General features: G+C 48.9%; 2 protein-coding genes across 2 annotated transcripts; both read left to right on the top strand.

Annotated features, from left to right (window-relative positions):
- Positions 1 to 7,837: 7,837 nt before the first annotated feature.
- LOC120642449 (general transcription factor IIH subunit 2-like) lies at positions 7,838 to 13,250 on the top strand. The gene is made up of 4 exons (XM_039918973.1): positions 7,838 to 8,289; positions 10,195 to 10,656; positions 10,738 to 11,110; positions 12,695 to 13,250. The coding sequence occupies exons 1-4, from the start codon at positions 7,960 to 7,962 to the stop codon at positions 12,823 to 12,825; spliced, it is 1,296 nt and encodes a 431-aa protein (XP_039774907.1). The 5' UTR covers positions 7,838 to 7,959; the 3' UTR covers positions 12,826 to 13,250.
- A 1,716-nt stretch (positions 13,251 to 14,966) lies between these two features.
- Positions 14,967 to 20,329, top strand: LOC120642391 (E3 ubiquitin-protein ligase WAV3-like). The gene is made up of 2 exons (XM_039918898.1): positions 14,967 to 15,507; positions 18,126 to 20,329. The coding sequence occupies exons 1-2, from the start codon at positions 15,265 to 15,267 to the stop codon at positions 20,001 to 20,003; spliced, it is 2,121 nt and encodes a 706-aa protein (XP_039774832.1). The 5' UTR covers positions 14,967 to 15,264; the 3' UTR covers positions 20,004 to 20,329.
- The last annotated feature ends 3,757 nt before the right edge of the window (positions 20,330 to 24,086 follow it).

Below are 24,086 nucleotides of genomic sequence, written 5' to 3'. Positions count from 1 at the left end.
ACCACCGGGTTAGCGGAAGCCGCCGCACCCGAGCTCCCCGCACCAGTCGTCGCTCCCGCCGTCGCCGCCGAGGCCCCGGTCGCCTGGACTCCCGCTGACGAGCCAGCGACGGTGGAAGAACTGTTTGGGCGAGAGGCCCTAGAAACAAAGAGAAGAAGCCTTCAGCAAAAAAGCGAAGCACCAAGAATAAGAGAAGTGAACGGAAGAACATTTACCCTGAAGCTCCGGGTCTCCAGTGCCCATGGAGGCTCGGCGACTGCTTCTGCTGCTCCTGTGGCGGCGGCGAAGGCGCATCTTGTGGCCGCCACCGCTGCTGCTGCTGCTCCCGAGGCGGCGGCGGAGGCGCACCACACGGCTGCTCCAGGTGCTGCTGCTCCCGTGGCGGCGGCGGAGGCGCAACCCGTGGCTGCTGCTGCTGCCGCCGAGGGGAGGCATCTCTCGGCGGTGGTGGTGATGGCGCGGCTGCTCCGGAGGTTCCGCGAGGTTCAGGGGCCCGGGAACTACCCTGGCCCGCATCCTCGGCGGCCCTCTGACGCTTCGCGGTGGGCTCCGTGACTGGGGTCCCGTCGCCCCGGTGCAACCTGCGCCGGCCCGCTTCTCCCGACGACGCGGCGGAGCTGCTCCGGGCCTGGCTGGGACCGCTCGTAGCGGCGCTACCAGCCACGGCCTACTTGCCCTTAGTAGTGGGGCCGGACCCCACGGCATTCCGCATGGCTTGCTCCGCGGACGCACCAGGGATCCGGAGCCCACGGTCCGGGTCACCTCCAGTCTGGCGCGCCGCCAGCCCGCCATCGTCGAGGGTTGGCAGGGTGGCCAGTACCGCAGTCCTCAGGCGCGAGTCCTAGCAGAGGGGGACAACACCCTGAGGAAGGATCAGGTGCTCCGGGATGAAGATCTCCCCGGTCACCGCTCGCACCAGGATATCCAGGGCTTCCTGGGTCAAGTCGCTCCCCTCTCCGCGGTGGGTCCTGCTGCAGTTGTTGGAGCCGGTGAAGCCCCAAGCAGGATGCGGCCGCTGCTTCAGGGGGGACGATCCGGCGCTTCAGGAAGTCCCCGAGCACGTGTAGCGAAGTGAGGCCACCCTCCGCCAGCGACCTGATCTTGCTCAGCACGGAGTCGAAATCCGACGGCAGGGATGGCTTGGCCCTCCAGGACAAACGGTCGGAGGCGGGTCCCCCGGTCGGCATGACCAGGCGCTCGTTGGCTTTGGTGGTGGCGATCGCCCACTCCCTGCGCCACTCCTCCCACTTCCCGCAGTGAGCCCGGGGATGTACGACGACCGCAGGTCGCTCCTCGTTTGAAAATAGTACGCCCCCACTTCGTCTTTGCCCTTCTCGGACTTCACCAAGACGAAGAAATGGCGGAAGAGGAGGACGCAGGGCTGCACCCCCACGAACATCTCGCACAGGTGCACGAAGATGGCCGTCAGGAGGATGGAGTGTGGCGTGAGGTGTTGAAGCTGGAGGCCGAAATCTTCCAGCAGCAGCAGAAAAAATGAGGAGATCGGCAACCCCAGGCCGGTAGAGATGTGCAAGATGAACAGCACAAACTCCCCGGCGCGCAGGTTGCCGAGGGGAAGCGAGCCTGCTCGAATCCCCCAAGCAGTCTCCTGTGCACTCCACCCAAGCAGGCGGCGCACTGTGTTCAGCTCCTCCTCAGTCTGGAAACGGCGGGGACGACCAAGGGATACCATTTCGCTACGGAGGCGGGGAGCAATCTACGCAGGAAAGCAAGGTGCGAGGAGGCTCGAAGGCAAGGGGTGCAAAGGTTGGAAGAAAGAAGGCGAATGCGGAAAAGTAACCGCGTTATGCGGTTCGTCCCTTTATAAAGCCTGACCCAACCGGCGCGCCCCGAAACCGTCGCTGCAACCCAAGCGACGCACACGCCTGGTGTTAACCGCCCAGTCCATGACAAGGGGGCCCAGGCCCACCTGTCAGGGAGGGCAGGTAACCAAAAAGGTGTGAAAGGGAGGGATCTGAACCGTCGCCTGCGCGCGAAGCGAGGCGGAAGCTGAGCTGACGTGTGCGCATTAAGCGCTGGCGTGACCGTGCTCTTCGGGAACTACGCTCGTGGTAAATACCCCGTTTACTCCAGCCGCAACAAAGCTGAGCGTCGCTCGCGTGACTAGGTGTACCACTGTGTGTGGGGACCACGAGTCAGTAAGCCGTTGCGATGTGATGAGGCAACGGAAAATCTGATGGACGGTCAAAGCCGGGCAAGACTCCTGCAGTAAGCATAAGTCTCGCGCAACAGGCTTCAGGTTATGCAGGACCAAATCGCAGTAGTGGCCCCACCTGCGGGTTCGTCACCTCTCCCGAGGTGGGCCCGGGGGCCACTGTCGGTACCCTGTAGCAGGGATACCCACTTCTACAGCAGCAAGGCAGGACTCCCGTAGTCATCCGTAACTACGCCATAAGGGGCGGGGCAGCCAGCCCCACGGGTCAGGCCCTTACCTCACCGGGCCAACGGCCCCGGACCCGCTCCCCGCTCCGGGACGGGTCCGGTGATGCCACGTGACCCCGGGGAAGGGAAGCTCCGAACCAACAGCCGAAAGCCCGGACCCCCCCCGGTAGGGGTCCAGGACCTCCCGCGTCCATCCGGACCTCCCACGCGCGTAGAACCAACGTACCGCCGGGGAGGGGGGGTCCGGAGCCGCCGCGTGTCCCGCAAGCGCGGGCGCGGGCGCGAGTCTTCCGCTGGAAGACTCGCGCACCCACCGCATTCACTGCGGGTGGTTGAGGCGTGCTCTGCCGCCGCGGCACGCGGGGCAGCCTTTGTCAGACCTCACTGTAGACCTCGTATTACCGATGTATACAGTGCAGCCGCCTGCGCCACATCCGCGCAGATCCCGTCTGCCGCATTAAATGGATACGACGACACGACACTTTTCCATCATGCCGCCTACGCCGCAAGCTACACGGCCCGTTCAGCTACACTGCAGGCGACGCCGCAAGCTACGCCTGGCGCCGTTTCGACAAGACAGCACCTGGATATGCTGGACGAAGGATTCACGCGGGCAGCCAAGGAAATCCAAGGATGAGATCTTCTCTGCCTGCAACGCCATAATGTATGAACAGTACGTTATTTTATACTGCATCGTTGGGCCCACCTATCGGGGTCCCAGCAGCCATGTACGCGCCTCCCTTGAGATATAAAGGGGAGGCGCTCGCTGCATAGGACAAACTCTCTCGATCACACACAGACGCACACACTCTCGAGCTCAAGCTCACCCAGACTTAAGCAATACAGTTCACAGTGGACGTAGGGTATTACGCTCCGGCGGCCCGAACCACTCTAAACCGGCTGTGTTCATCGTGTTCTTCCAAGAGATCGATCTAGTCCTAGCTAACCCCCGAGTACTCACCCTCTGGGCTTAGGCGGGTGCATTCTGCCACCCGGCTGTGGTTTACCACACCACGACATTTGGCGCGCCAAGTAGGGGAACTTAGCTGGTTCTAGTTCATCTCTTGCTCGTCTCTATGGTTCGAGTGGACGACGTGGAGATGACGGAGGGTGTGGCATCATCCGCGCCACACGCCTCTCGCCTTCCTGCGCCAGGGGCAACGGTGCCCGTGGAGCAGCCACCGCCGGCGGTGGCGCGCGCTGCTCGTCGGCAGGAGTCAGAGCGCCCGTCAATGCCCCCCCTCACAAGCTGCGAGCGGCGGAGCGCTGGCGGCGGCTAGAGAGTTGCTTCGCAACCCTCTGGCTGCTGCTGCCTCGCCAGACGCTCTGAGGCAGTGGCGGGACGACTTTGACCGTCTCCTCTATCTGGCTCAGCCCTCCCCCAATGATGCAGGAACACGAGGCTCGAAACGCTTTATGTTCAATTGGTCAACATCAGTACAGTGTGAAGTGGAGTATACGGTGAAAAAAAAGTAAATACTCCGGCAATACGATGGATGGGTACTCTAGATCCAGCGGTTGCTGTCAAAATAGATGGACAGGATAAAATTTTCCGAGTACAACGACACCGAGCTCGAAAGGAAAGAGACGATATTTCTTCTTGTCTGATTCTGCAAGCATTGATGAATTCCCTGAGCCAGAGGCGAGTGGTACTCCGACGACGACTCTGACCAGACCGGACTGGCAGATACGCAGAAACGGTTGGCAGCATTAACTTTAGATGTTTCTGATATCCGCAAGTCGATCTCTTCATAAAAGACACAAGACAAAAGAAAATGAAGTTAGTACGGCATGGATTTGTTGACTCCCATTTGCGTGATTACAAAACTTCGCGATTGCTGATTGCTAGCCTCTGGGGCAGTTTAGTTCCCAAAAATGTTTGCATGATGTTCGATCAGGTAAACAGCTACGGTCTGGATTACTAGTTCCTAAAGCATGTGGCTTCTGATGATTCGGACAAGTTCATTCCGACACCTTTGCAAACTGAGAGTCAAGCATCGTATCGCTATCACTGCATCCAAGTTTGTTCCAACATCGATATGCAGATCAAACTGCCTGACGAGTGACGAACCGAAAGCTACAGCACGGAAGTGCAAGAATTCGAGGTGCCCTCCCGTACTTGGAGTAGATCTACTAGAGCTATCTGTCAGAACATAACATCAGCTGCATTGAGATTGAGCAAGTCCAGCGGTGGAGACTGCGACATCTGATGATCAGCCCCTTAATTGCTTCGCCGTCGATCACACTAAATAAAAGCCTCGCCGCTAGCATCACAAACCGTGCGTGGTACGACCAGAACGCTACCTACTTGGACAGAGTTTGTCAACCGGGTGATGAATGCGACGATGAACAGGACCGCACATCTTGCTTCAGGACTGTCTCCGTTTCTTCTCCCTTCGAGATGTCCTCGACTCTCGTTTCTTGGTTCACCTCTAGTGCTGCTTATCGTGTTCCCATGCTGATGCTGAGCGAGCCTGGCGCACAAACCTTCCTACAAAAGTCCGTTCCTTTGGGTGTGGCTTCTCTCCATCACGGGCGCAGGGCGAACCTCCTCCATAGGAATATTTGAGTAACCTGAAGATGCACACTGTAAAAAGGTGCTTAAGTGTCTTGGGAACTGATGATCACATTTCGCTGGCTGTCCGGCCGCGAAAGAAGTCTGGGATCGACTCGGTGTCTCTGTCCATGATGGTAAGCACTCAAAACCTTGGTTCCCGGCCTCTGAGCTCGAATTACCGCCGGCAATCCAAGCTGATGTAATGCTCCTCCTCCTCCGGCACATCTGAAAAAAGCCAGGAACTCGCTGATCTTCGAGATTCGAGAAGGTCACTCTTCCACCGTATCTCAATTGATGTCATCCGGAGGACAGTGAAAGATATTTACTCCTGGAGCTGTAGGCATAGGAAGTTAAGACCAAGACTTAGGCCCCGTTTAGTTCCCAAAATTTTTCCTACGGTATCCGTCACATCAAATCTTTCGACACATGCATGAAATATTAAATATAGTTGAAAAAAATAACTAATTACACAGTCTAATTGATTAGCATGAGATGAATCTTTTAAGTCTAATTAGTTCATGATTGGATATTATTTGTCAAATAACAACGAAACGTGCTACAATAACTTTTCACTTTACTTTTCACAAACTAAACACGGCCTTAGAGCAAGTTTTATAAACGCGCCCGCAGCCGGCGGAGAGGATGCCAGCGTGGTGAGCATTTATGGCGGCAGCGGCAGACAGCGGGCAGCGCATGCGGCCACCGGCCAATGGGAGCAGCACGCCTGTGAGCGCAGCAGCAGCGCAGCGAATGGGCGCAGCGCGCGCGCATCCGCCGGCTTCCAGCCGGCGTTTCGTGAGACGCCCGCAGCACATTCTCTCTCCTTCTCTCTCCGCCAGCGATGATTTTTCCTACGTGTCTGTGCTCCCAGCCCGCCTACCTGGCTCCGTAATACTTGCTCTTATGGTTACGCCGGCCGCCGCTGGCGGCAAGCAGCGCCAGGTCGGCACAGAGGGATGGTAGTGGCAGAGCCCATGGCATCATTTAATGCTCTTCCTTGCTTTAGAGCCAACGGGGAGTTCCACGAACTATAATATATAGTATAGAGTCTGTTTGGGAGGGCTCCGGCTCCTTATAAAATGGGTGGAGCCGGAGCCGGAGCAAATGGAGCTGGTTTTTATGGCTTCACCTTCTCGCAGTCAAAGCTACTGCTCTACCTTCTCATCTGCTACAATATGAAGCCGTTTCACTTTTAGAGTGTTTGGTAGAGCTCCAGCAGGAGCCGCCGGTGGAGCTGGAGCTAGAGCTTTGCCAAACAAGCCCACAGTGTCCATCCGCCCGTTTGAGCCGGGGTTTCACGAGTCATCCACCTCCTTCTCTCTTCTCTGTTCTCTCTCCTTTGTCAGCTATGATTTTTTTCTGATATGTACAACTCTTAGCCCGTCTCTAACTGGCATTATTATACATGCTCTTAACCACACCTCCTTTATGCGGCAGTCCTTTAGGGCCGCGTTTGTTTTCTAGTCACATCAAGTTTACAAAAGACGAATGCCGCATGAAGTACTAAATGTAGTCTATTTGCAAAACCTTTTCAGGGACGGATGTAATTTTTTGAGATGAATCTAATGACGATAATTAATTGATGATTTTGCTACAGTGATGATACAGTATCATCCTCTAATTACGCGGTCAAAAGCCTCATTAGATTCGTCTCGCAATTTAAGGGGGGTTGTGGAGGTGATTTTGTAATTAGCCTTCATTTAATACCCGTAATTAGTGGTCAAAGGGCCAAAAAAATTTCATGAAATTTTTTCCACCCCAATCCAAACACAGCCTAGATTCCTCCCCTCTCGCTTAAGCTAGATACTCATGTAATTTCTTCATGGTATGATAGGAATACCTTGTGTAATTTGTTCCCTTGTCTCAGCAATAAATTTAATATAGGTGGGGATTTCCGATATTGTTCGAAAATTTTTTATATCCTGCTAGTGGCAGTACTAGCTACAATTAAAGGGATGCAGGTGGGTCGATCTAGAAGCAATTGTATTCAATTGGAATTTATCTTTGGGTAAAAGAGTTAGCATCTCCAACAAATTATTCATATCTCTCCTCAACTTCAAAAAGTATCCTATCGGTAATGGGAGCTGCTCCAGTAGATTACCAATTCTATTTCCGATGCCAAAATATTTTTGATGATTTCCAAAATATACCCTCTCCTCTTACTCAAAATGTAGGTGATTCCTTCCTCTACCCTATCCATTAGGTAATCTACTATTCCCTCGGTTCTGAACTGTAAGACATTTTGCTTTGTTTTAAGTTAAAATAGTCTAAATTTGACTAAATTTATAAAAAATATTAGCATCCAGCACATCAAATAAGTAAATTATAAAAATATATATCATAATGAATCTAATTATTCTCATTTGATATTTAAAATATTATCACTTTTTTTATAAAATTGGTCAGTTTTTGAATAGTTTGACTTAGGATAAGTCAAAATGCCCTGCATTTCAAGACGGAGGCAGCAGTGCACTTGGTACCAAAAATACAAAAATATATTATTAGTAATGGAGAAAGAAAATACAGTATACAAAGTATGAGAGATGCATAATCTGTTGGAGATGCTTTTACGGCCCTTAATTTTCTATGGATACTGATGCGATATGTTTAAAGTTTTTTCTTGTCACTAACATGGCAGATTACTTATAGCGAATCAAGTTCTGCGTAACCCCGTTCCATGAAGTTCACCTTGGCTTAGGTTCTATCCACATTAGCTTGTTCATCATTGAATACATGTAGTGATTAATAACGACATATTAAATCATATAAGCATCTTTGATTCGTTGCTACTCCTTTGTTCTGAAAAAAAAACTAGAAAAGTCGAAAGGGACAGTAGGGGCCTTCTTCCTCTTGTAAACGAAAACAAAGCCCAGGAGCCCCAAATCAGAAGCACCCGCACTGGCCCATCTCCTCCTGGTCCCGACCTCGCCTCCAGGCTCCAGTTCCGCTCCTGCTCCTCGACGCCGCCGCCGCCGCCGTCGCTCCACCACCCCCACACCATGTACGGCGTCGGCGGCGAGGGCGGCTTCAACGCGCCCTCCACCACCTCCGGCGGCCGGCGCCGCAACCTGGGCGACGAAGAGGATGACGAGGAGGAGGAGGGCGGCGAGGGCCGCGTCCTCGAGGCGTGGGAGCGCGCGTACGCGGACGACCGCTCGTGGGAGACGCTGCAGGAAGACGAGTCGGGGCTTCTCCACCCCATCGATACCAAGACCCTCGTCCACGCTCAGTACCGGCGCCGCCTCCTGCTCCGCTCTGCCGCCGCCGCCGCGGCCCGCATCCAGAAGGGGCTCATCCGCTACCTCTACATCGTCATCGACCTCTCCCGGGTTGGTACCCTTTGCTTCGTGCTCTCTGTCGTTGGGCTAGTCGCACCGTCAAGCACCTCGATGTCGGCTTAGTTGCTTGGGATCAATCGGGTGGTAGCAATGCCGATCGTGCTAATCTCGCACTGGCTTGTGGAGTGCAATCTCTTGTTCCGTGAGTAATGTGGCAGTGCTTACGGGCTATGGAACTTAAATGTCCTGAGGCCGGATTGGAGTGGTGAGCACAGAGATAGTGCATGCTACTTGTTTCATATGCTTGTAGGTTCAATTATAACCTTGTGATTTGTTGCGGATATGATGCAGATTTGCATGAACTGTCCTGGTTCATTTTACTGTTGAACCTTGCTGGCGAGTGATCTGATCAGTTTCCTTTGGTGCTGTTTTGTAATTTTGTTCATCCTTGAGACCTGTCTGGGTCAGCTGTCTTATTTGCTCATGCATTCCTAGGGGTGGGCCGTGGGGACACTGTATTTGGTAGATATGAGGTCATTTTTTAAAATCTAACCATGCTATTGTTATATCTCAAGACTTAATCAGAAACTTAAGTTTGAGAGATCAATCGTTTGATGCAAGGAAACAGTTTATTAGAATGGTAGTAGATATGTATTTGGAAAATTCTAGGCTCTAGTGCGATTCGTATCTATGGTACATGAATTGAGGATGAAGTTTCCACTAACTCTAGAAACCAATGCTACCTAAAAGTGATCCTATGCGAGTTTCTGATTCATGTTCATGAATCACCCACCAATTGGACGGCTATGACACAATAGTTATTTTGGCTCTTGTACATTGAAATAGGAATCCTTGTAACCATGAGTCCCGTATTGGATGAATCCTGTTACAATCTGACACCTCTGATATGTATTAGTTTGTCCCCTTATTTGTCTATATGATGTAGCTTAGATATATGTGAAATAGAATGAGCATTTCATCAGATCCCTTTTAATCGTCCCCCCTTATCTATATTATTCTGCCTAGATAGTTGTGTCTGAAGATCCCTTTTAATTGTTTCCCCTCATCTAAGAAGATAATTTTTCCCAGGCATTTCATCAGATATATTTCTATGCAGAATCAGATCATGTGTTAGATGCTTTAACGTTGGCAAGGCTTTCTCCTACAGAAGTGTAGGACTAGGATTGCAGGGCAAGCAAGCTTTGATGATAGATGCAAAACTGATCTATAGAACATTCCTGTATGCAGACAAAGTCTAGTCTAGTCTTGGCATATACAAAATAAAAGTATATAATGATGTTTTCCACATTTTGTATTGATGCATAGCCTATGGATTACAACAATGAGTGGTTGTTCATCATTGATGAATTAGGTAGCCTCCTCATGGACTTATTGGATACTGACTTATGGAAACGAATATTCCAGGACTAAAATGTGAACTTATTTGTCCTCATCAGAACACTTACTATGAAGATTATTTATAATAATACGAATAATGTCTTTTCAGCTGATTGTGCCTTCTCTCAATGTCAATCGAGAAGGAAACAATACTGCTTTAGCTAGAATGAAAGAATTTTTGCTGATCTGATGAAGCTTTATGCGTTCATTTTGGTTTATGCATTCTTTGGAAAATGCATTTCTTGTGAAGAAGATACCTCCAACCTCCCCGACATTTGTTTTTTCCTTTATCAATAGCTACAATGAAAGAATTTTTTGCTGATTGATGAAGCTTTATGCACACATTTTGGTTTATGCATTCTTTGGAAAATGCATTTCTGGTGAAGATATCTCCAACCTCACTGACATTTTTTTCCCCTTTAGCATCCATAAACATTTCAGTTTTAGAAGATTAGGGTGCTCAACTGTTTCTTTTTTCTGAAGATTTGTTCTACTGCGAATTATTGTTACATTCTCTTGGTACCTTCACATTCTCAAAATAGTTATTTACTCATGTAGGCAGCTTCGGAGATGGATTATCGTCCCAGTCGAATGGCTGTTGTTGCAAAACATGCTGAGGCTTTTATAAGAGAATTCTTCGACCAGAATCCCTTGAGCCATGTTGGCCTAGTGACAATTAAAGACGGTATTTCTCATCGACTGACAGACATTGGAGGGAGTCCAGAATCACAGATTAAGGCTCTGATGGGGAAACTTGAGTGTTCTGGTGATTCATCTCTGCAGAATGCTTTAGAACTTGTCCACGGTTATTTAGATCAAGTACCATCATATGGTCACAAGGAAGTCTTAATTTTGTACTCTGCCCTAAATACGTGTGATCCTGGTGATATCATGGAGACCATAGAAAAATGTAAGAAATCCAAAATTAGATGCTCAGTTATTGGTCTTGCTGCGGAGATCTTCATTTGTAAACATCTCTGTGAAGAGACTGGCGGATCCTACATGGTTGCACTAGACGAGGTGCAGGAAATATGCTTATGATTGTACCCTTGATTATTCAGTTTATGTGAATGGCTAATGACATATCCGTTCTTTTGGCAGTCTCATTTCAAAGAATTGTTGCTGGAACATGCTCCCCCACCCCCTGCAATAGCAGAATATGCCGCAGCTAATTTGATTAAGATGGGCTTTCCACAGAGGGGTGCTGAGGATCTTATCTCTATCTGCTCTTGTCACAAGAAAATAAAGTCTGGGGCTGAAGGTTACATATGTCCTCGATGCAAAGTTAATGTGTGTGAGCTTCCAACAGAATGTCGAACTTGTGGCCTAACACTAGTTAGTTCTCCACACTTGGCAAGGTCATATCATCATCTCTTCCCGGTAGCACCGTTTGATGAGGTTTCATCTGTCCCAAATAGAATCCGAAGGGGAGTACAAAACTGTTTCGGCTGTCAGCAGAACCTTTTTAACCCTGGTATGCTCATGTCTGCTACTTTTTCAGACTACAAAAGATATCTTTAATGCCCTTGCCACCTTGTGTGCATATCTTCTGATACTACTAAACCTTGTATTTGGTAGCCGTATTTAGTAAATTGTGCAAAACGATACATGTCCTTATTCTAACTATTATCTCTTCTCAGTGGAACCTGTCCACCAACTATATACCATGTTTATAAAGACAAAATGGCATACCAGATCCTGGAAGTTACCAAACGATAACCTTACATTCTTTCTTCAATTATAATGAACAATTCAATAGCATGTTGTCGTGGTGCTGCAAACCACAGCCGGGTGGCGGAAGGCACCCGCCCTAGCCCAGAGGGTGTGTACTCGGGGGTTAGCTAGTCTTAGATCAATCTTCCTCAAGAACTCGATGAACACAGCAAGATTTAGAGTGGTTCGGGCCGCCGGAGCGTAATACCCTACGTCCACTGTGTGTTGTATTGCCTTCCCACGAGAGTGAGAAGGTGCGAGAGTTTCCGCCTGTCTGGATTGTGGAGATTGTCCTGTGCACAGCGGGCACCTCCCTTTTATATCTCAAGGGGGCGCGTACACGGCTGTTGGATCCCCGACAGGTGGGTCCAACGATGCGATATAAAATAACGGGGTGTTCATACATTATGGCGTTGCAGGCGAAGGGGATCTCTCTCTTGGATTCGCTCGCCTGCTCCCGGAGCCCTCCGTCCATCATGTCTTGGCGCTGTCTTGTCGAGACGGAGCCCGACGCAGCTAGTAGCATCGCCTGTTACGTAGCTGAGCGGCTGTGTAGGGAGCGGCGTAGGTGGCATGATGGAAAAGTGCCGGGCCGTCGTATCCATTTAACGCGGCAGACGGGCTCTGCGCGGGCGCGGCTCAGGCGGCTCCACTGTGCTCCTTGGTAATACGCGGCGCGCAGCGGGGCCTGACAAAAGGCTGTCTTGTGTACCGCGGCGGCAGAGCACGCCTTGTCCATCGCATTAAATGCGGTAGGTGGGCGAGTCTTCCTGCGGAAGACTTGCGCACAACCCCACGTCTCCGGGACACGTGGCGGCTCCGGACCCCTACACGGTGAGGGGAGTCCGGACGGGCGCAGGAGGTCCCGGACCCCTCTGGGGGTCCGAGGCCTCGGCGGTCAGCTCGGAGCTTCCCTTTTGTGTAGACACGTGGCGTCACCGGACCCATCCTCAGGCGGGGAACGGTCCGGGGCCGTTGGCCTGGTGAGGGAAAAACCTGGCCTGTGGGGCCTGGCTACTCCATCTTTCCCGCGCAGCTACGGGTAACTACGCGGGTCCTGCCTTGCTGCAGTAAGAGTGAGTATCCCTGTCACAGGGTACCGACACATGTATTGTTTCTGCAATGGTCTCAAAAAAGACAAGTGATAGCTTCAGCATTATTGAGAGCAAAGCCATTACTTTAACTGGGAATTATGTGAACATTCAAATTTTCCCTAACCAATTCATATTTCAGAAGTTCCCATATTACCTTTCTTATGACTTTATTTTACACTTTTTGTTCAATATTATGCGTCTTACATGTAGCAATTGCAGGTTCATTAATTATTTCTCAAATATCCTTGCAGATGGCCAAACTAGTCTCCATGTTCGCTGCCCAAAATGCAACCAGCACTTCTGCCTGGATTGTGATATTTACATCCATGAGAGCTTGCACAATTGCCCTGGTTGTGAGAGTCAACGTGGTTTCTCATCATAGTGATATGCCATCACATTCATTATTCAGGTGTACCTTATTCTGAGTCATCATGTCATACTAAATCTTTCTCAGTGCATTGAATCGGTGGCAGAGTTGTTTGATGATAAGACTGTGTACAGATATAATGCCCGGCATCCTTTTGTTATGTTAGATGGAGTAGCTAATTGAGCTATATCGATACTGAGCAGAGGTTGAAGAGTTGATAGTTTAGCATTATGCCTAGCTAGCAGAGATGCTAAAATTGTATTACGTGACTGGAACATACGACTCTTGCTGTTTTTCTGAAGCAAGACTATTGTTATTCAGTACCATGACTCGGGTTTTTACATGCTGAAACTAAGTTGCTGTGTAAGAATAGAGAGATACTACTAAGGAGGGATCTGGGTACATGTTTCTGTTGGTATACCTGACTTTGCATTTAAATATTTATGTATGCCTGTTGGTAGCACTAATGAGATAGGAATGAACAAAATGGTTTTGGTACGAGTGTCAGGCAACGTGTCGTGGTTTTTGCAGTTTGTAATGGTAGTTCGGGTTTTCTAATGTGCTTGGTGATTTTGCTTGAACTTTATAATTTTGTTCCTTCGCCAATGAAATTCAGTATGATCCATTCTGGGACAGGGAATTAACAGAAAGGTTTTAATTTATGTGCATCACATTTCGTGTTATCTAGGGGTTTGTTTGGTCGCTACTCGCTATTGATATATGGGACAATTGCAAAATCATCCTGAATAAGTTCATGTTTGATTTTCCCTTACAGAGATTTTATTGGAAAGTGAAGGTGGGATAGGAAAAGGAAAGGATATAGAAGGAAGATAGGGGATTTGATGAGAATTTATCATGAAAAACTGTTTCTTGGGAATATAATTTTCTTTATGTAGCATCTATATAACATGACGTATGAAAACTATCAGATAATGTCTGGGTTGAGACGGTCATGATTGAACTGAGCAAAAAGAGACTGCACTCGTGCTGTCAGTTGTGGCTTGTGCCGCGCAAAAAAAAAAAAGTTATCGGCTTGTGGTTTGTGCATCACCATTCATTTCAGCTCCCACATTCATCACTGCGGTAGCTCGCACGCATCTCTTAACGCGATACGGTCCAAATGACCAAATCTTCAGCCGCATGGACCTGTATCTTCTGCACAGCTTGCCGGATCAAGCTGATATCTCAAGTGTGTGTGTGTTTTTTTAAATTCTGATAACAACTGAGATCTCATCTCACGTTGATGCTCGCCGGGGAAAAGACAGGAGCAAGCTATCATCCACCTGAAAAAGCACGATCGCATCCGACTACCTGAGCGGCGCGCACGCCGCGCGCCTCGTGCGCCATTAAAATTTCGGCCGTCGCGCTCACCGCTCAGCTCACCTGCGCTGTCGAGCTCGAGCAGAGGCTGGAGCAAGACAGCCCAACGGCTCTCGAGTATCTCCCCCGGCGGTGCGCCGATGGATACGCTCGCCTGCACGCACCCGTATAATATCGGCGGCGAGGGGCATCCCCAACCACCGGCGCGACGACACGAAACATAAATCTCAATCGCTCGGGTGTCCGGCCTGGTTGGGCGAACCTGATTTTTTTTTCCTGCGTCGGCAGGGCGACCACTGGCGAGCAGGGGAGGAGCGGCCTGCCTACCTGCCTGTCAGTCTCAATACTCTTCTTGTTCAGTAGAGTTGTTGGGAGCTCGGGACGAATGGGCGTGGCAGATGACAGACCTGCCGAGCTGCTCTAATCTATTCCTGCGTATGTCATCAGCGCCGGGGCTAGTTTCCCGCCGTATTTTGACCGGAGACACGTGCACTCCTCGCTTGCTGTTGCTTCCACGAGCGCGCGAATGAACTTGCCTGCTGAGAAGAGAAAACGCGACAGGAGACGTGCTAGACATCCTGACCGTGTCTGGCCGTTCCGCTCAAACTTCATATATGTTCGATTTGATGGAAAGTTTGATTTGATTTGATGAATGAGAATTCCAAGGGAAAAGGAAAATTCACCGGCCCGGCCACGGCCAGGATGGCGTAAACCGGCCCAGGGTTCCAGCTAGGCCGGGCCCATCACCGGCACGGCGGCACCGCCCGCCCCTCCCCACGCTAACCCACTCGTTGCTCTTAATTCAAACCCCCCAGCTGGTTCCGTTACTCCTCCCAGCACGCCACTGCCTCCCGCGAGCACGAGAGAGGCGAGTCAAACCAGACGCAGGAGGAAGCCGCACCCCAAACGCTCCACCTCCACCTCCACCTCCACTCCCATGTCGGCGCCGATCCCTTCCAAAACCCACCGCCTCTCCCCGTCCCCCGGATCCTCCTCCGTCCAGCAATCGTCGTAGCCCGTAGGCGGGTGGGTTTAAGAGCCCCCGCGCCCCCCCCGAGCGGAGTCTGGAAGCCGGTTGGCCGGGAGGAGGAGGAGGAGGGACGAGGCGGTTTATTTGGCTTGCGCGTCGCGGCGATGGAGGGCGCGTGGAGGAAGGTCAGGAAGGCGCTGGGCCTCCGTCTCGGCGCGCACGCCCCCGTGTTGGGCGGTGGAGGCGTGCGGCGGGCGACGGCGGGCGCGGGCGCGGGCGTTTGCCGGCGGGATGCCGCGGTGGCGGTGGCGTCGGCGGCGGGTGGTTCAGGGCCGAGCACGCCGGCGGGCGCGCTCCGGCGGTCCAGGTCCGGGGGCAGGCCCTCCTCCTCTTCATCGTCTTCCAAGGTGAGATTGAGACTCTGAGCGTTTCTGAATTGGGGTCGGGGGTTACGATCGAAAAGAAGAAGAAAAAACGCTCCGGTTTTAACGCTGGGTTGATCCGGAATTGGGATGTGTTGGTAGTCCTGCTTAGCATTTACTAGTGATTTGGAATCGAAATGCTACTGGCGTAACGCTAGCTTTCAGGGGCGGAGCCAGCAAACGAAGCCGCCGATGTCAGCTCTATATTACGACGTTGTCAAGTCCATACATAAACAGCTCAAAACAGTGATTATACATTGATTTTGCAAAAAATCATCGATGTCAGCTGACATCGGCAAATGCATGTAGCTCCGCCCCTGCTAGCTTTGGTGATTTTGTTGACGATCTCCGTATTGGGTGCGTATCAGTATTTAGTATTTCATTCATTACGAAAGTTGACGTTCGCTCCAACGGTTTAAGACTTTTAGGTGGAATTCAAGTGTGCTTCTTCGTCATGATTACGATCGTTGCTTGTACTTGCGCGCTTCTAGTTTTTCTTCCCCCCTTGTTTGCATCAAACTTCTCAACTGTACTAGCATCATTTTTGCGGCTGTTTTGCGTCGTTTTATCTCTATTGTCAGAAAGAAAAATGTCCAATTAGTGTCAAAAAAAAGAAGGAAACCTGCAATTTCTGTGTTTTTGTAAGAAGAGATTCGTGTTAGGTATCGTGTCAGCTGTGGTGTGTTCTGCTCCGTATCGTCTATAATGTGTCTGTTGGTTAATTCTTCATCGCTCAATAACTTTGGTCCTGGTTTGAGAGATTGTGCCAGCTGTGGTCTGACTCTGACTTTTCTATGTTAGTCAATGGCTTTCCTTAGATAACTGCTTAACGCAAGCCTCTTCCCTATCCCTATCCCCATCCACTGTATCTGTATGACTGTACTCCACTTGCCCTCGTCCCTGAAAAGGAAAGAGAAAAGCTTGCTTCTTGCTCATCACCGGCCCGTGGTGGTCACGTGTAGCGAACCCCACTCTTTCCTCCTACCACCAGCTTTCTTTCTTTACGGCAGATGTTCCAACTTGACAGCTGCTATCCATTATATGGGATGCCAATTGCCCAACTGATAGTTGACTGCTACTTTCTATTTTTATGTGGCCTTTATGTCTCAATGGCATGAGAAATGTGTACCAATTTGACAAGTAACCTCACATGGATTGTCTCGTTGATTTTTACATTTATCGGTTTCATGAATGCACCAACTTGGGACAAAAGGGGAGAAAACAGTAAAGGAGTTCTGCTTTACATGTGATGCATGATTTTTTTAATTGTGATCACGAAATGCATATCTTTTCTTTTTCTATTTAATCAGGAGTGCAGCCTGTGCTAGGTTGAAACTTTATTGGCTTTCTATTAGGTATTCAGTTAAGTTGTCACAGGATAAATCTTTGCGCTGACTTTACTTCACATGCCGAAATAACTCTGAGCCTCTGACCATATGCAACCACTAAATTCATGATTGATTGTGTTGAATACTGTATCCATAAAATGAATGATGAACTACATCGGTATTACAACATGCGCATGGTTAGTTTTGCTCATTTGCTGGCTATGCTGTCACTGACAGGTGTTTAGCTGCGGTTCAAAGGGTGTGCTTGGTATGGAAATATCAATTTTTATTTCAAGGTTTTGCATGCAATTTAGGAGTTCATCTCTTATTGTTTGTGCCAACCAATAGACATTGACTGATGCATTACCTGAATCGAATTTGGTCGTCAGCAGCCGAAAGTGCTAGTTTAAATGTTTGGCTTCCATGTCATTGCCACATGGTAAAATTGGTTTTTGTTGCCTGCTTAACTTGCCTTTGTAAAATAATAGTATTTGACTATTAGAGATGCAACAGTGCTCGGACGAATGTAATACCAATGATACTAGTACAAAGAATTTGTATACGCACATGTGTTTTTAGAAAATAAAATAATTTATAGTGGAGCACTGGTGCATATGCTACCTGAACATCAACTCCAAAATTAAAGCTACATTTTTGTGCCACATACATGAAGGTTTAAGGTACACGTGTGATTAAGTGATTTTGTGGGATGGGGTCGGATGAAGTAAATTTGATTTGAGGCTTGTGTAGTGCAGTAAAAAGAAGAGTTGCATTAACATATGCATGGCTTCAATGGAGACAGATGTTGCCTTGTTGCTTTGGTCGACTCGTGAAAAGATAGTCCCTTCCTTGGCAGTTGCATCTGTGATCAGCATGTTTGAGCTACACGCCTACACAGGATAGCTGGGATGGTGCATTGTGTTATTAGCTGTTCTTTTCTGATTGAGCTGGATATTTCGATGATGCAGCAATGACAGAATATGTTTCGGCAGGTGGAATTATTAGGAGTCTTCACAGTCAAAATGAAACTTAAACTGTATATGTAATGAACTGGACTTGCAAATCTTGTCTAGCAGATAAAAGAAAAACTGTATGTACCGACCTCTATGTTGTAAGCTAGGTCAGCTAGTGAATCAGGCAATATATATTTTTTTAAAAAAATTCATGTCTACTTGTTCATTGAATATACATGCTATTCAATTTTTACAGTACCAGCAGTTATTTTTGTATAAAGGAATTAAGCTGATATTTTTTTGTTTGTTTGTACTTCAACAGGGGAAATGTGCAATATGCTATGCTAGCATGAGATCTGGCCATGGCCAAGCCCTGTTTACTGCAGAGTGTTCTCACATGTTCCATTTTCACTGTATCTCATCTAATGTAAAACATGGAAACTATGTCTGCCCAGTTTGCCGAGCAAAGTGGAAAGAGATACCCTGTCGCTCACTATCTTCTACTAGCCCTCATGGAAGAATTGGAGGTAACCAAAGTCGATCTCCCCAGCATGATCCCCATATGGCTCTTCGCCGGCAAGTTTCAAACCGTCGGCGAGAGGTCCGTCGCCTACATACTTCTGAGCCAGCCGACTACAATGATGATGAACCTTTGCAGCACAAAGATGCTTTTGACAATGTTAATTCTGGATCTGGTAAAACTGCTCAGATCAGCTCATACCCAGAATTCCAATCCGTTGCGGAGTCATCATGTCTAAATGGGTTTGATATTCTGATTCATGTGAAGGCCCCCACTTCTAGCACAGATCACATCACAGGCAGCTTGGTCCATGAAAGCTCTGTGAGGTCATCAAGCCGAGCTCCTGTTGATCTTGTTACTGTCCTTGATGTTAGTGGTAGTATGGCAGGCACAAAGCTAACACTCCTCAAGCAGGCTATGGGTTTTGTTGTTCAGCACCTTCGGCCATCTGACCGCCTTTCAGTCATTGCCTTTTCATCTACTGCCCAAAGACTGTTCCCCCTTCTACGAATGTCACATCATGGCAGGCAGCAGGCCTTGCAGGCAATCAGCTCACTTGGTGCCGGTGGTGGTACGAACATTGCCGATGCACTAAAGAAAGCAGTGAAGGTGATTGAGGACCGCAGCTATAAGAATTCAGTATGCAGTATCATTCTTCTGTCAGATGGCCAAGATACCTACAGCATTTCCTCAAATTTCCAAGGAAAATCAGCAGGTTGTAGGTCACTTGTTCCATCTTCTATTCTGGATGAACACCATATGGTGCCCCTTCATGCTTTTGGATTTGGAGCGGATCATGATTCAGATACATTGCATTCGATTGCTGAAGCTTCTGGTGGCACCTTTTCTTTTATTGAGGATGAAGATGTGATGCAAGATGCCTTTGCTCAATGTATTGGTGGGCTTCTTAGTGTTTCTGTTCAGGAGATGCATCTTAGCATGAAATGTATTGATCCTGGTGTTCAACTCCGTTCCATCAAATGTGGTAGCTATCCAAGTAGAGTGGAAAGAGATGGACGAAGTGGATCAGTTGATATCGTTCACTTGTATGCTGACGAGGAGAGAGACATTTTGCTATCATTGACCATCCCAAAATCTAGTGAACAGACTTCACTGTTGAGAGTGGCTTGTGCTTACAAAGATCCTGTAACAAACGGGACTATCAAGATTCAAGGTGATGAGGTGAAGATCAAGAGGCCAACATCCACCGTATCTGAACCAGTATCTATTGAAGTTGATCGAGAGAGGAACCGTATAGAAGCTGCCAGTTCTATTGAGTCTGCACGTGCTGCTGCCGAGAGGGGTGCTCTCTCTGAGGCCGTGACTATCCTTGAAGATTGCCGGAGGGTATTATCGCAGTCCTTTGCAAGCCAGAACGGGGACCGTCTATGCATGGCCCTTGATGCAGAGTTGAGAGAGATGCAGGAGAGGATGGCGAACCGCCAGCTCTACGAGGCTTCAGGCAGGGCATATATGCTGTCTGGATTGAGCTCTCACTCATGGCAGAGAGCGACAACACGCGGAGACTCTACAGACAGCACAAGTCTTGTTCACTCGTATCAAACACCATCCATGGTTCAGATGCTGGAGCATTCCCAGAACTTCAGCTCTTCGCCTCGGAGCCAAAGGGCACAGGTCCGGGGAGCGAGGCCGGTCTTGGAGAAGCCTCAGCCAAGGTAATTCGCCATCATCTCGGTAACGAAATGTTCTGATGGTGAAAGGTTCATCTCAGGTTGCTTAGTCTTAGCAGGATTGCTGGTACTTGAGTAGTACTCCATTTGTTCGTTTGCTTATTCGAGTCCTTAGTTGGGCACAGAAGAAATTGAGGCGCGAGGTGGGGGAGTACCGAATACCTTGCAGGAGTCTACGTGTATACTCGTGCAAAATGTGAAGGATTAATATTTGGGAAAGTGGTTGGAGATGTAAATAGATTGGCCCCTAAAAAGTTGTTACAATTCCATTTTTTTTTGAAAACATGGAATTAAGTCACGAACCATTTAATTTGATCTTTGGTAGAGTGTGGTTAACAGAAAGGCAGGGAATTACAGTGTTTAGCAAAGCACAAACCCTCTCTGCTCAAGGCACAGGCGCAGACCAGCACAACCGCCACGGCCTCGCGTCTTTGCGTTCTGCAGCGCGCACACGCTGTGGGCGTACACGCCGTGGTGGGGCACGACGACGGCCTCCCGTGGACCCACCGGTGCGTGCCGAACCCGGGGACGCGTAAATCTTTCAACGCATTTATTCCTAGAGAGGCTACGTTTCTGGAATTTTACTCGTTTTGGGTTAATCCTCTTCCCAAGAGGATTGAAGGGTTTGGAGTTGGAGGAGATTTTGACTTGTAGGGAATTTTATCCCATGAAATTCTCTTCAATCCACTTCACGTCCTAAAAATACTAAATTTGCAAGGTAGCATATCTGATTTGGGAATTGCATGGAAGATTAGAACGGTCCTGATCCGTCGCCTCCCCCGCCGCCAGCCCGTCGGCGAGCTCGTCCTGCAGGAACCACGGCACCACGCCACCACCAGCTCCTGCCCCCACGCCCAGCGCCCTCGGCCACCCGCCTCGTGGACTCCGTGAAACGGATTTTTTTGAAATCATAATACAGTTTTTTTTTCATACTACCTATATATATGCACCCTTGTCGAGGATATCATCTAGACTCTAATTGCTTATTTGTGTAGCATTCAGGTTGCTTGTTAACACAATGTTTGACATTATTCTCATCATCGAGCAACTCCAGCAATAACTCTATTTGAAGGCCCCTATTTTCTGAGTATGGGTTCCTCTATTTTTTTGGAGCTCTAAATTTTGTTCACAACTCCTGCAACGCCCCCTTACTCCTTAACCCCTTCTTTATTTATAATAAGCAGGACCCACCCATAAGCGGCCCTTCTTTCTTCTTTCTTCTTTCTTTTATTTACTTCTTCATTCTCCCCACCCCCTCCTCGCGTCCACGTCGTGACTCTGCCGCTTCACCCCATGCCTCCATCCACACCGCCTACCGCCACCCAATGGAGGGAGCAAGGGGTTAGGTCTGCGCCGGATGCCCAAATTGGATCTGATCGGCGTGGGCTCAATCTCTCTCAAATTGCCGTGGGAAGACAGTGCTCGAGGAGGACGGAGGAGCATGGACGGCAAGCGAGCTGGGTGAAGTCTTGGCGGGACGGGGCCACAGAACTTCAAGAGGTTGCGCCCGCCGCTCGGGCTGGGGTAGCGCGGATCCGGGCCGGTGGCGTAGTTCAAGCCCAAGAAACGAGGCCGAGAGGAAGGGAACAACGGGGTTGTTGGGTCCCTGCGCGCAGTCGGCAAGACCTCGCCTTTTGGCCGTGATGTGGCAGCCTAACAACGGCGGGGCAGGTGCCACCCACTTGCTGCTAGAAGAGGCGTGGCTTGTGGCACGACATGTTCTCTGCCATCGAAGCAAAGCTTAGGGACCGGCCGTAGGCGAAAGCGCTAGTCCAGGCGGGCGCGCGCGAGGAAGCAGGGAGGAAACAGACACACAATAGAAAAGTAGGGGCCTCCCAGCACCTGTGGGAGATGGGGCTAGGAGAGGGGATTTGGGGTGCCTCCCTACTCTATGGATGTTGACGCTCCTTAGCGCCCCCGATTTGTATACCGCAAGCGCACGGTTCGTGTAGCTTTTCCCTTAGAGTATTACCCTAAGGTTTATCAATCCATGGAACCAAAGATACAAGAAACAATCTACTAGCATAGAGATTCATTTGTGTTGAGATGGTGAAAAATGAATCTAATCTACTAAAAACAACAAACACCGAAGGTAGCAAGAGAAAGTTAGAGATAACCAATCTAGATCACCTAGATCATGCATATGTTGTAGTTCCAGCTAGATGTAGTGAAGTAAGATAGATGTGAATCTCAATGAAAAGCATCTTTAAACTCAAAATCTCCAATCCGATCCCTTGATACCCCACATACTCAGTGGCAACGCCCTGTCACGACGCCCCCCTTTGGACGAAAGTACCCTGAAGCAAGTCGAACCCCCTTTGGTAGTTCCGCCATGAACCTCTAGCCACCATGACTACAAGATCATGCTAAGCGATCTATCTCGATAATAGATCTAGGATGAAGCAAACCCAAAGAAAAGAACGAAATCGAAAGAGAGAACATGGTCGCTAAACATTCGGAATCACAAATAACTTCACCATGAATGATTGTACATCACAAGATCACAACCGGGGCCCTACCTTGATCTTGATGATCCTAGCTCCAGAACTCCGACGTGGTCTTCCTTGCAAGGTTCCCACGTCGGCTAGGGCAAACCCTAGACAACTAGCACGACACTCGGCTCTCCGAGAGGTGTTCCTCTATCTTCTCTGCTCCTTGATGTCGTCTTCCGAATTCCTCTCCTCGTGAACCTTGGGGAGGGGTCTTTAAATAGCCTCAGAAAACCCTAGGTCAAAGGGGAGGCCGAACCGCCACAAAAAAGGCTGGGCCGGCCGGCCCAATGGACCCAGGCCGGCCGGCCTGGCCCATTTCTTCGCCGCCTCGTGTCCTCCTATCTCCCAAGTCTCTTGGAGTCTTCTAGAGTTTATGCCTTTCATGATTGCACCCCATTAGACGTCATTATCTTCGAGATTTCTTCGAGGAAAAGGATATGATGGAAAATCCTTCCTTAAATCTCTCTTTGCTTTGCTTAGCCCCGAAGTATCTTGATCTTATCTTGTGGGCTTTGTCTTTTGGGCTTCATTGGAGGGTGGATGTGCACGAACGGGCCTCTAATCATCATGGCCTTCGGTCCTTTGTTCGGGCTTTGGCCTTCGTCTTTCTTCGTGTCATCGCATGATCGTGGGCCTCGTCATTTCATGCTCCAAAATTGGTCAAAAACTTGTAAAAACGAAGTACCTCCAAAATATATGTGCAAACGCGAAAACGACCAATAATTGGGCCGAGGTTAGGATGATTAGTGATTTTGATATTAAATTCATGCCATTATCAAAGTTAAATAGGGGATAAAATGGATACTTAAGGAGCGCCAACATTCCCCCCATGCTTAAACCTTGCTCGTCCTCGAGTAAGTCTTTGATAAAAATCAGCGTTGCCTTTCAGTGTCCAATCCCTGCACTTGATTATACACGAGAAAACACAATGCTCCCAAAAATATTTTGCAGTTAATAGTTCAAGTTGTAACCAGCCTTTTCAATGTTGAAGGTAGATACAAGTTAAATGCTTCCCCACAATTATTAAGCACATGCTCTCAAAATTAAACAAGTCTTAGAATTAAGAAAGTAAGTTACATAAGTAATGCTAAACCAAGATCAATAATTTAAACCTCATTGCAATTTGCTCATGGAAACTCACAGCTCATCTTGTCTCTCAAACTTGCTAGAACTTTCTCCTTTCTTTCTCTCATATGTATGTGTGAGGCTTTATCTGGAGCTCTGGAAAGGTTAGTCCTAACAAAAGATATTATAATCAAGATATTATCAAAACAAGAAATACTTCTTATGGATTTACCGAGACTCGTCAAAAAGACCATTGGAAAATAATTTCTTTATGGAGAGGGAGAGAATGGAACACACACTTTAGATGGTGGACATGTGCAAATGGCAACGGTTGATCCCAAGGCACAACTGAAGTCCTTGTTATCGGATTGCACATGGTTAGAATAATTGAGTATAGAGTAATCTTCAAAGTACCTGGAATTTAATGAAGCTAAAGGAACCAAGGAGTTTTCCATCATCATTCATTTTTTTCTTTTCTCTCTCCTTTTTTTCTTTCTTTTTGCTCCTCAGAACCG

The sequence above is a fragment of the Panicum virgatum genome, chromosome 7K (genome assembly GCF_016808335.1).
Source record: "Panicum virgatum strain AP13 chromosome 7K, P.virgatum_v5, whole genome shotgun sequence".
In the NCBI taxonomy this organism is placed as follows: Eukaryota; Viridiplantae; Streptophyta; class Magnoliopsida; order Poales; family Poaceae; genus Panicum; species Panicum virgatum.
Note: the sequence above shows the minus strand (reverse complement) of the source record. Positions and strands in the feature narration are given on the sequence as shown.